The sequence below is a fragment of the Clytia hemisphaerica genome, unplaced genomic scaffold, assembly GCF_902728285.1.
Source record: "Clytia hemisphaerica strain Z4C2 unplaced genomic scaffold, Clytia hemisphaerica genome assembly, whole genome shotgun sequence".
NCBI lineage: Eukaryota > Metazoa > Cnidaria > Hydrozoa > Leptothecata > Clytiidae > Clytia > Clytia hemisphaerica.
Window position 1 is genome coordinate 771,346 of NW_027103289.1, and position 13,635 is coordinate 784,980.

Consider the following 13,635-nt stretch of genomic DNA (forward strand, 5'->3'; position numbering starts at 1 on the left):
AGGAAGTAAAGTAGTTGACTCTCTCTAATTTGATCGTCAAGGGACCAAAATTAAAGAAAGATTCGAATTACAGAGTGTAACTACTTTTCACCTGAGGGGAAACAATAATTTCGTTTGAAATACAGAAATATTGGAATATGAAAGGTTTAGAATTAGAGATAGTATGCTGTATTTCAGCAAAATACACATCCGTATATGTTGCCTGTCATATATGTCTGAAACCAAGAAGCCACACTTGCATCACGCACAAAATGATTCAAAGGGTTAAATTGAATTCTGATTCCAGGAATCAATACAAAATAAGATGCTTTTTTAGATCGATGCGCCATAAAATCAAGATGCTTTCTTGGAACAGAAAACTTTTTCCAACAACATCTTCAAAATATCAAATGTTGAAGAAAAAACCTTAATTATTCTTCTAAACCCGACGACATGGCATCCAATCAAAAGAAATCCAGTGCCGAATTGGTCATATGCACACTAACGGACTACATCGACGACAAAGATCAAGATTGTTTGGTTTGTCTGAAATGTAGACGCCTGGTCCATTTTCGCTGTACACATTTACCACCATACCAAATTCAACTTTCCCTAGACAAGCACAAAAGCACGCACTACAAGTATGTTTGTCCCAACTGCGTGACTGTAACACCAAAAGTTCTTGAACTTGTTCCTGCAAAACCACGGACCCTACCATCATCTGTTAAAAGGGAAAACGAGACACTCCGCCGAGAACTTAATGCTTGCAAAGGATTGTTAAAACAGAATGAGATTGACCGAAAGAAAATAAATGAACAACAACATGATTTGGAAAGTTTAAAGAGTAAACTCAGTACCGATCCTGGCCTTCACACTTACGAATTTGTCGAACAAAAGTTGGAGACCAAGATAGAAAGCAAAATCGAATCCCTCAAGGAAATGCTTGAGGAGACGATTAAGAAAGAATGTAAGTTTCTGTCACAGACCTATGCCAATGTTACCGGCTCAAAGGAGTCCCCGGATTCAAAAGCCCTGAAAGAAGTGATCAGGGACGCAATACGCGAAGAAGAAACCGAAGAATACAGTAAACAAAAACGCGCCTCAAATGTCATCGTACATGGCGTTGTTGAGCAAAGTATTAATGATGACAAAACCTGGGCTTCAAACTTGATTAAGGATACCCACTCACGCAGTCTTATCAAACGTGTAGCAAGATTGGGTAAGGAGGAAGAAGGAAAGAAACGCCCATTGTTAGTCTCTCTTAACGATGAGTCTGATAAATGGAATTTACTTGGCAATCTTACATTAGCGTTACTGAGGATCTCACCCCTGATGAAAGAAAACAATTCAAGGTACTCTCAACAGAAGCCAAAACAAGAAACTCACAAGAAAAATCAGAAATCTATATCTATCGTGTGAGAGGCAACTCAAAAAACGGCTTTTACCTGAAGAAGATCAAAGTCGCAAACCACCAATAAAAACAAGAGAAACGCATAAACAAGTATCAAAAAACAAAAACGAGAACCAATCAAACACAATTTCGGAAATAAAAATTATGTATACAAATGCCGACCAGCTAACAACAATGAAAAAACTACAACTAGAAGAACTCATAACAAAGGAATATCCACATTTTATTGCAATCTGTGAAGTCAAACCAAAGAACGGTGAAAGATGGAAAATTCACGAATATCTAATTGATGGATACACAGTCGTAAACCACACCAATACTGAGAACAATACAGGACGTGGTATCGTCATCCTAGGACATACCAGTGTAGACCACCTTAAAGTTGACATTGAATGTACTGTAGCACTGGAGGAGGCGTGCATCATTGAAGTACGTCTGGCTGGAAAAGATATGCTTGGCTTTGCATGCGTCTACCGCAGTCCAACGAATCAATCAAACTCTGGAGAAAATAATGCCAATCTTAACCAGCTCTTACGAATTATATCAGAAGATAAGAGATACACGCATCGTTGCATCATTGGCGACTTCAATTTTCCAACTATAAATTGGAAGAACTGGACAAGCCCACATGTAGAGGAAAGTAAAGAAGAGCAATTCCTGGAAGCATTACGTGATTCATTCCTTTTCCAACATACGAATGAACCTACCAGATGTCGAGATACTGACGAGCCTTCACTGATTGACCTCATCTTGACAGATGAAAGAGATCAGGTTCAAGATCCAAAGTTCCTAAGCCCTTTAGGAAAAAGTGATCATAGCGTTCTCTCTTTTAGCTTTAAATGTTATATGGAACTTAAAGCACCGACCAAAAGATACACCTACCACTTGGCAGACTTTAAGTCGATGAAAAGTCATCTGCAAAGAATCAACTGGACGAGAAAATTCATAGATACCTCACATGGGTCGATCGAGGAGCTCTGGTCAAAATTCAAAACAAAACTTCTTCAACTCAGAGATCAATTTGTCCCGAGAAAAGAGTTAGGAGCGCCTCACTGGAAAAAGAATTCCAATTAATGCTGAACTACGTAATGACATCAAAGAAAAGAGGCGACTTCACAGGATGTGGCTAAAATCAAAATCATCACCCACAAAGAGATGTCAAGCAAGAATCCGATATGTAATCGCGAGGAACCGTGTCAATCGAAAGATGGCACTTGCAAAAAGAGAATACGATCTAGCCGTCGGTGAAAACTCAAAGAGAAACCCAAAAGCGTTCTGGTCACATGTCAGAGGCAAACTTAAATCAAAAAGTGGAGTTTCCCATCTTCTTGAAACGCCCGATGACAAGACATCCCTAAAGCACGAGGACCAAGAAAAGGCCAACATCCTGCAGAAACAATTTTGCAGTGTCTTTACTAAAGAACCGGAAGGTGATCTACCTGATTTTGACAGCAGAACAGATAAAATACTTCAACCACTAAACATTACGAAGGAAATAATAACAGAACAAATCAGGAAGCTCAATGCGAATAAATCAATAGGTCCAGATGAGATTCATGCCTCAATGCTTATTGAACTTCGTGACCATATTGCAGAACCACTATCAATCATAATGAATAAAACTCTCGAGGAAGGAAACTTACCTAGTGACTGGAAACTAGCATATGTGACACCAATCTATAAAAACAAAGGAGCACACAACCTTGCTATTAACTATCGCCCCGTAAGTCTAACTTCAGTAGTCTGTAAGTTGATGGAAACAATGATACGAAAACATATCATGGAACACCTTATCAGCGAAGAACTTCTATCGAACAAGCAATACGGTTTCATCAACAAAAGGTCAACAGTCACACAGCTTATCTCCTTTATAGATATGTGTTGCAAATCAGCTGCAAAAAGTGAAGTGGTCGACTGCATATACTTTGACTTTGCCAAGGCATTTGACACGGTACCCCATCGAAGACTTATGATGAAACTAGAACGCTACGGGATAAACGAACTAATTCTGAACTGGATCAAATCTTTTCTATCGAACCGCAAGCAATTAGTGAGTGTTAATGGTGCAAAATCATCTTTAGATCCAGTGATAAGTGGCATTCCTCAAGGAAGCGTGCTCGGTCCTCTGCTTTTTGTTATTTATATTAATGACCTACCAGAACATGTTCTATCAAGCATTTTCTTGTTTGCAGACGACACGAAGATTATAAAGGAAATCAATTCCATTCTTGACTCTTTAATCGTACAACATGACATTGAAGCACTTGAAAGATGGTCCCGTGAGTGGCTGTTGAAATTCCACCCCGACAAATGCCACGTTTTAACGATAGGTAAATTCGAGAACATAAAGCATGCACACCCGTATCAACTAAATGGAGAGCAACTTGAACATGTCTTCACAGAAAAAGATCTCGGTGTTTTGATAGACTCAGATCTTTCATTTGAAGAAAGTAAACAAAGCTAATTCTTTGTTGGGATTGCTCAAAAGAGGATTTCAAGACCCTAGTCCTCACGTATTCCAGACACTTTATACCACCTTTGTACGACCACATTTAGAGTATGCTCAATCAGTATGGCAACCAAGATTACGTCGATCTATCAACGTGATCCAAAGACGTGCGACAAACCTAGTAAAACCAATCTCACGGTTACCATATGCAGAAAGACTAAGACGCTTGGCGCTACCATCCCTTGAGTTTCGAAGACTTTTTTGTGACATGGTCCAGGTGTATAAGCATATCCACATCTATGATAATAAAACAACACCAAATAAGTTTATCAAAAGGACGCGACCATGTAGAAAGCATATACACGAGCTTCAGATGAATTTCCCGGACGATGGAGTACGTGGTGCACAAAGCAAGTCCTTCTTTTATAGAATTATCTCAACATGGAACGCGCTTCCAAAATACGTGGCAGAAGCATCATCGATAAAATCGTTCAAGAATAATTTAAACAAAGCATGGGCAAACCATGAACTACGCTATTTATTGTAAATAAACAAAGACCAGTTCTAGAGGCCCACGGCGTGCCTGAACTTTGTATTCGTTGTAATAATAATAATAATAATAACAATAATAATAAAAAGTTTCTCTTTTACAAGTAAACTTTTCACGAGTTTTAATAAAAATTTTGAAAGAACAAATCATTTCTTAAATTTGGTCCCTTTTATCGAAAGATACATGTATAACAATTTCATAAATTACGTCACGAGCAACGCTTACCTCTTTTTCAAAATATTGTTATGTTAATTGGTTCCCAGCGGAGCTCATAAGAGGCTTACGGCGTCAATACAACAATCTCGCAAGCTTGGTCACTACGGTCAATATTTCTCATTGTTAGAGCCTGAACCTTTCATGTCAAAAAAGTCCCAAAAACACTGAAAACACTTTGTCTGAAACACTTTTTCTGAACCTTTCAAGCTTTTTTGGGGTGTTTTTGGCAAAAATCATTTCCCAGAAACACCTTACCTCTCGAGATGGTGTGTTTTCAGCATTTCCTGTGTTCCTGGGATTTCCATAAATCAACTCTCAAATTTCTCAATAAAATCCAAGGCAAAATGCGTTACCTGAAACACTGGCAAGTTTCTGAACCATTCAGTGTTTTCTCTGGTGTTCAAGGTGTTTTTCAAGACGATTTTGAAGGTCTAGCAGTGTCCTGTCGGAACCAATCAGATAAGAATCGGGTTGAAAATCGGGTTAGAAAATCGGGAAAAAATCGGGAAAATTAGCCAGTCGGGACTTTCTTTAACAGTCGCCTTCAACAGGACATTCGGTGTTTTTAAAAACTTTAATAATATAACAAGACGACTTGAAGTCGAAAATTTCGCCTAGAGTTTGAACTACATGGGAAAAACAAGAAGTAGATGAAGCTAATCTGAAATCTACTTTACATCTAGCCTTGATGAAACAATTTTACAACAAGAACAACGAGGCTTAAAATCGCTAAAAAATAAGACCAATTTAAGAACAATTGCTGTTTAATTTTTAAAAATTCTCATAAAGTATATGCTTATAAAAAATTGATATGCTCTTATTGCACGCCATCCCTTGTTTACTTTGTAAGAACTAAGTACCGAAAGGTATATCACCATCTATCAAGAGTTATTGATTTGATTCTTATAAAGTAAATGCTTATAAGAAAAATAAATATGCTCATATTGTGCGCCGTCCCTTGTTTACTTTGTAAAAACTAATTACCGGAAGGTATATCACCATCTATCAAGAGTTATTGATTTGATTCTTATAAAGTAAATGCTTATAACAAAAATAGATGTGCTCATATTGTACCCCAATCCTTGTTTACCTTGTAAGAACTAATTACCGAAAGGTATATCACCGTCTATCAAGAGTTATTGATTTGATTCTTATAAAGTAAATGCTTATAAGAAAAATAAATATGCTCATATTGTGCGCCGTCCCTTGTTTACTTTGTAAGAATTGATTACCGAAAGGTATATCACCGTCTATCAAGAGTTATCGATTTGATTCTTATAAAGTAAATGCTTATAAGAAAAATAAATATGCTCATATTGTGTGCCGTCCCTTGTTTACTTTGTAAGGAACTAATTACCGAAAGTTATCACCGTTATCAAGAGCTATTGATTTGATTCTTATAAAGTAAATGCTTATAAGAAAAATAAATATGCTCATATTGTGCGCCGTCCCTTGTTTACTTTGTAAGAACTAATTACCGAAAGGTATATCACCGTCTATCAAGAGTTATTGATTGAATTATGTATATAACGTATAAGTATATGCTTATAAGAAAAATAAATATGCTCATATTGTGTGCCGTCCCTTGTTTACTTTGTAAGAACTAATTACCGGAAGGTAATCACCATCTATCAAGAGTTATTGATTTGATTCTTATAAAGTAAATGCTTATAAGAAAAATAAATATGCTCATATTGTGCGCCGTCCCTTGTTTACTTTGTAAAAACTAATTACCGAAAGGTATCCCGTCTATCAAGAGTTATTGATTTGATTTTCTATAAAGTATATGCTTATAAGAAAAATAAATATGCTATATGTACACCAACCCTTTTTTACTTTGTAAGAACTAATTACCGGAAGGTATATCACCGTCTATCAAGAGTTATTGATTTGATTCTTATAAAGTAAATGCTTATAAGAAAAATAAATATGCTCATATTGTGCCCCATCCCTTGTTTACTTTGTAAGAATTGATTACCGAAAGGTATTTCACCGCTTTACAAGAGTTATTGATTTGATTCTTATAAAGTAAATGCTTATAAGAAAAATAAATATGCTCATATTGTGCCCCATCCCTTGTTTACTTTGTAAGAACTGATTACCGAAAGGTATTTCACCGCTTTTAAGAGTTATTGATTTGATTCTTATAAAGTATATGCTTATAAGAAAATAAAGAAAAATCAAAACTGTGAAGCTAAAGACACAAAGATATAATGACGTAATCCAAAGAAAACCTTCCGTGGTTATACGGGCGTGTAATTTGTAAATTGATTTTAGTGAGTTCGTCCACCGTATCAAGTACTTTCGTTTTCAAAATTTTCTTCCGATATCGCCGCACCATGCCTATTGTAATACTTTCGCTAAGGCGAAATTAATAAGCAGATATTCAATAGGTAAAAGTTTGGAATAATACTTGGAATTGTTATATGCCTGTAGGGAAAAACAGCTATTGAATAATTCCTGATATACCACGGCTATTATACCATGGCAGAATTTTTTTCTTCAAATTTAGATTTTTTGACGCTCTTAAGTTGTTAATCAAAAAGATTTATTAGAATAAATCTATTGTCGATTTCATGAACAAATTTTTATGACTAAAAATAATTTAGAAAATCATTAAACTAGCAAGTAGCTTTCGCTATGATGCTCCCGATGACAGGCATTTGACAGTGATTGATTGAAATTCAGAAAAGGCGAAATGCTGTGTTTATTTTTGTCAGAAATACAGTGATATTGCAAAGTATTCAATTTTTCTCAGCCATAGCTTGCACTAAACATGCCCCCTTTAATAGATACCTTATAAAGCTTGAATTACAAAGCTTTTCATGTTTTATAAGCAGGGTCTTGGAATAATCTTCAGGAAATATTTAGAATGACTTTCTTCTCAAAATCATTTGCTTTGAAACAACAATAACAAAAATAAAAATAACAAACATATCAAAACATGAATTTATAATTTCCAAGACTATATTTTGACAATGATAAAATTTTCAGCTAAGTTGTTGTCTATATCGTAAATGTAATATTGTTTTGTAAAGAATACCCAGTAGCGGCCTGGCTTAATTTTCTTGGTGGTGCAAACTATGAAATTGGCGCCCCTGAAATTTTTGTCCTCGTGTGCGCCTTCTACTATTAAGTGAAAATATTAAACTGTAAGAGCAGTGACTGGTTGAAAGTAACGCTCAGAATCTCTGAGTTAACAAACTTTTATTTATACGAAGGTGGTGGTAATGATAACTTGATGTATCTATTTCCTTGTTATCTCCTGGTCTTACTTTACTCTCGATTAAAGATCAATGGCTGAAAGAGGCCCCAAAAATTCGAAAGTTGGCAGGAATAAGGGTTCTTTGTAATTTTGGCGCCGCAGGCAAAAAATTTGGTGTAAGAAAGAGGTCAAACAGCTTAAAAGATATTCTAAAAAGGAGAAAGTTAGTCTGCATAAGACCACAAAAACCACAGCGAGCAGTTTCGATCAATCTCTCATTTTGGGGATGAGCATCCTCTTTAACCCCTGGTGGATACACAACACTTCTCTTGCTTTGAAGTTTTGCAATTCAATGTTGATAGTAGTTTTGAAACAATTCTTAAAATAAAACGAAGCGCCGCAGGCGAAAAAAATTTACGTTGCACTGATATAGAACGCGCTAAAAACGTGTCAAAGGGCGCCAAATCGCCCAACCAAACATCAAAAAGAATTTTGGCGCCCCCTTGAAAAGCTTTTTTGGCGCCCCTCTCAAGACTTTCTGGGTGGTGCACTGCACACCCTGCACCCCCTGCCAGGCCGCCACTGGGTAGAACCGGAAATGTCCCGAAAAAAGCGGTTTTTTGAGATTTTCTCGAGATTTTATCATTAGTTTTTTGCGATTTTTTGCACATAGATGCACATTAGTACTGCTGAAAAGGTGTCGAAAACCGTTTGCCGAAAAAAAATCTGTAGAACCGGAAATGTGCCGGAAATCGTCGTTTTTTCACATTTCCGTCACATTTTTTCAACTTATTTAATTGTTTCTTTACAGAAAAATGTTCTTTATGATGATGCCCAAAACTTAGCATCGTTTGATTTCCAAAAAAATCATCCTTTGAATCCGGAACTCCTTAAAAATCGCCGGAACAGCCGAACACCGGCGTAAAACGGTTTTCCTTCATTTTTTCAACTTATACTCGACAGATTTTCATGATTTTTTGCACAATGATGTAAAATGGCAATGCCCAAAATGTGACTCCTTAATCTGTGATGAAATAATGAAAACTGAAAACTAAATGTTTTTTTTACTTCAGTTTTAATTTTCTCTGAATGATTGATTAAAGTGTCGATATTATTTTTCTTTCACCGTTAAACATCGATGCGTTTCTTAATTGCTTTCTCCGTTCCAATAGATATATAAATCGAAATTTAAAATTATACATTACTTCCATTAAATTCTAATTATTCGTTTTATAAATAGGTAGGTCCATTAAAGTATTACTTGTTTTCATTTACTTAGCAATCTGGGGTACCTTAAAATCTCCCTTCCCTCCCGGTAAACAAAGAACCTAAATGAAAACATTTATTATGATTTCTTTCAGTATGTTTCAGTAACTGTGGAAGGAGGAGGCTGTTTTCCTTTGGAACCATCATGACTGGTATGCTGGTTTGATTTGCAACTTTCCCTCACTACTAGATCCTCACAGGTACTCAAATTATTTAGTTATTTTACATCTCGCAGCATATTTTTTATCCCCTGATAACATAGTCCGTTTTCTATACGGACTATGCTGATAATTAGACAGGGAGTTAAAAAGTTGTACTTGTGAGTTTTTATTTCATTGTCATAGTCACAATTTTACTGTCTCAATACTGTGAATATTCTTCTAACATATAGTACTTTGAGCCGACGATTACATCATCTTGGTGGGGTGAGTTGCAATGTCTATAACGAGACGAATCTTTAGGAAAGTTCAAACAAATCGTGCGAAATAATTTAAAAGTTTATTGTGACGTGCCATTATAGAGGACGCAAACTGTTGCCAAAAAGTAATAATTAAAAAGAATATTTTGGATAGTGTGCTTGTTATTTAAAAAAAAATTAAAAATCAAATGTAATTGCTGGTGTATAGTTTTTCAGTTCAAGTTCAAGTGCTTTCTGTTGATCTCCAAGTAAATTTAATTGTTCATCAGTCAAACTATTTCCATATTCAGCCAGTCGTTCATAAACCATTTTGAAAGCTTTTTGAACGCTCTCGTATTCGCTGTATTTATCCGTACAAGTTTCTTTGATTGTAACTTGAAGATTCTAAAGAAAGTTTCCAAGAAAAAGTATTTTAAAGAAATGTTCGAAACTTTAGACTTGGAGCCACCCAGACATGAAAAATGGGTACATAAATTTTGTATTTCATATTTTACACGTAAGATTACGTGACCGAGTTCTACAAAAAGCGAGGTATCATATTTTGTACAATTTTAGTTCTTAGAATCTTTTTTTTTTCTTCTAATTATGCTTAATAATATCTTTGATATTTTTAATGACCATTCGAATCATTACGAATGTTTTGATGTAGATTCAACCAAAATATAGGAAGAGAAAAACAACATAATGAAAAAGAGACACATTGAGAGAGAAATGTTTGTCGATATTTTCCAAGTTGACAATAAACCAGTTCACTTTAACTCGTAAATTATTGAATATGATTTTATCGTTCAGAGTTTTCTATATTTTCCTCACCTAAAGGTTTGCCAAATATGATAAAAAATCTTGAACTAAAATGTATCGTGCGATAATTATTACACTTATTAACAACATGAAAAATATGAGCAATCTGATTGGCTAAAAACGCTTACATAAATGCTGTATTTCATATTGTACCGTACAAATACAAGATCGCGCTCAAAATAGGGGTCTGGTAAGCGAGCGATCATAATTTTGTACTTATGACCATTCGAATCATTTTTGAAGAGTGGAATTTTGATGTTAATTTCACCAAAATACATGAAGTGAAAAAGAAAACAAAGAAAAGATACAAATGGAGATATTTTTTCTAAATATGACCATAGTCCTTATAAAAACCCTGGACTGGAAGCTTATTGTTTTAACTTTTTGTTAGCTTTTTCCTTTGTTATTATCAAAAGATGAAAATTGATCCGCTCAGTTTTATCACGTTATCAAGTATTCCTCTTGGGATTGGTTTAGGATTTAATCACATGATCAATAAGTGAGCAAAACAAACTAAGTTCTCAACGCAAGTTCAAGTAAGAAACAATGGAAAGAAAGGAAAGGCTTCTAGACCGGAGTTTTTTATACGGACTATGATGTGACGAAAAATCTGAACTCGAAAAATATATCCCATATTGTACTCTGTACTGTGCGATAACTATTACACATACCTTGATAGATTGGTATACAGAGAAGAAATTAACATCTTCAATTTGTGTTAATTTCTTCTCTTCTTGTAATGTTTGCATTTTCGAAAGATAATTTGAAATTTTCTCTTGATGTGTTTTGATTTCTTGTTGTTTTGCTTTTAAAGAAGTTTCCAGTGCTGCGGCTTCTTGTTGTGAAGCTTGTAAATCTTTCTGGGCATTGGTAAGGATTGCAAGAACAGAATTGTATTCGTTTTGATGGTGGCTTCTTATATTTTCCTTACTTTTCACGTGTTCGTTCATTCCAATAACAGTTCCTACAACAGCAGCTTAAGAAAGAAAAAAAATACTGTGATAAGTTTTTAATATTCCTTTTGAGATGTTTCATGATCCTCATAAAAACTTCTGTAAGGATTCATCCTTAGTTCCCATGAGAAAACTCCTCTGCCTTGACGTCACGAAAAATCTAGACTAATTAATTTTTATAATTACTTTACGCATCCCTTAGGGACTTGTTTCTACTTCAACTATGTCACAGCATTTTCTCTCGTCACTCACTCAAATTTTTAATCAGAATGAACTTGGTTGTTAACAAGAGAGCGTTGAGAACTTTGAGACATGAATTTGATTTTCAATTTTTTGGTTGATTTTTGATTTACTTTGATTTTGATTTCTTACTTACATTGTCAAGATCCATGAATGCTTTATTAAATAACATTTACCCTAGGCTATCTGGTAAGAACAATTTTTATTTTTCATTCAATTTTTCTAAATGATTTTCAATTTTTTCCTAAGTTTGATTTGTCAACTTAGCCAAATTTTCAAGGAGTAAATTTCTCCGTATTTCAATTATCAAATTAATTTATCAATCATTTTTTTGTCAATTTTTCTAAACTTGTGCAAACTTAAGTCCTATATTTGGATTTTGTCAAATTTTCAATTCATAAAATTTAGAAATACTCAATTTTTGTTTCAGTTTGAACAGTCGTTACAAACAAAGCCTGATTGCATTCCTCCAATCAACCCCAAATCCCTACATTCAAACAGAATCGCCTCTAAATCAAACAGCTGTCACTTACAACTGCTGTCCAATCGTCTTCATCGCCACGCCCACTCAACAATTTGCCGCTGCGCATGCTACTCCGGAGCAAAAAGAAGTACCAACCAGGTCCTATCCTCGAAAGCCCAATCCGAAAATGGCAACGAAACCAGACGATCAAGTGGTACCAAATCAAGACGAAACTATTCCATCAGAACTCCATCGTGATACCCAAACTACCAAAAATAGGCACCTCACAGATCGCTATCACTAAGCTTGTGAAATCTGCAGAGCCAGCCATTGGAACACTCAAAGCAACATGTAAACGATTGCATACCGAGCTTCAATTTGATGAAGATCAAAGCTACCAAACCACCTTGCAAACCATCAAAGCATACACTAAAGAAGGTCTCGCCAAGAAACGTACCTTAAAAAGTGCTATCACTCAAACAAACCAATCGGCACAACTCAAATCTATCGAATTTGCCACCAAAAGTATTCATCAGAAACTCAAACTCGTCGAAAGCAAGACATCCTTTGTTCCATCTCAATCACCAGATGCTGAACTCAAAAACGCACAAAAAGGAACAAGTAACATCTACAAATCACTCGAATGCATATCTAAAGATCTTCAACCACTCATCAAAGAAGCCTTTGGTACCACCAAACAATCCGAAGTTTTTGGACTTCAAACACGGTATGAAGCCCCGGGGGGGAGGTACTTAGGCAAAATGGGTGCCGGGTATGTGCGAACCAGGGTGCCGGGTATGTGAGAGCCATAAGGGTACCTTTTCTCATTCCTCAAAAGTCTCTCAAAGGGGTACAATTTCAAAAGTTAGTCTCTGAAAGGGTCATAAAATCACGAAAATAAAAGATTTCTCTCTCAAAGGGTCACGATTTCCAAAAATTTTGACCAAAATTTGGTGAAAATCAAACTAAAATTTGGAAAAAAATGGACCAAAATTTAGGAAAAAGTCTCTCAAAGGGTCCCAAAATCACCAAAATTTTGTCTCTCAAAGGGTCGATTTTCGATTTTCGGCTCGGACATACCCGTCACCTCGCAAACCTAGTACCCCCCCCCCGGGTATGAAGCTTCACTCACCAATCTTCGCATACTCATCTCACTTATCGACAAAGAAGTCTCATCTCGTGAACTTGAGAAACATTCAAAATTCAAGGACTCCATCCTCCTCAAAATCAAGCTTCCAAAGTTCAGTGGATTCGAATCAACTATGGACATCTACACCGGTTTGACAAGATTCACCTTGGTGATACACCAAAAATCTTCCTACCAGACCTACTTCGAAATAACTACCTGGACCAGCCAGCACTGTCAATTGTCAAAGCTGACACCGATATTGATGAGATGTGGAAACGCCTCAAGTCGTCCTATGGCAACACAAAGATACTACTCGACAACAAACTTTCAGAGCTCTCCAGACTTGACATTCTCTCCGAAATCAAATCACCATCCAAAGCTGCAGAAGTCATCAGCAAAATTATCAGCACCATGAAGGATCTAATGCTACTCAGCAAAAGGCATAAGATCGAACAAAAGTTGTACAATGGAGATGGACTGCAACGTATCTACCTTCTCATGGACACAAGCATGACAACAAGATGGCTCCAATCAACGTGTGAGGACGAACTGAAG

The 13,635-nt window shown here is 35.8% G+C and overlaps 1 protein-coding gene across 1 annotated transcript in view; it reads right to left on the reverse strand.

The window, feature by feature from the left end:
• Nucleotides 1-9,620: 9,620 nt before the first annotated feature.
• Nucleotides 9,621-13,635, reverse strand: part of LOC136809800 (chromosome partition protein Smc-like) — an 8,258-nt gene continuing 4,243 nt past the window's right edge. Inside the window, exons 2-3 of the mRNA XM_067066358.1 lie at nucleotides 10,967-11,271; nucleotides 9,621-9,878 (exon numbers count right to left, since the gene is read on the reverse strand). Of these exons, the coding sequence (XP_066922459.1) occupies nucleotides 9,672-9,878; nucleotides 10,967-11,245 (486 nt within the window). The 5' untranslated portion in view covers nucleotides 11,246-11,271 and the 3' untranslated portion in view covers nucleotides 9,621-9,671. The remainder of the gene's footprint in view (nucleotides 9,879-10,966; nucleotides 11,272-13,635) is intronic.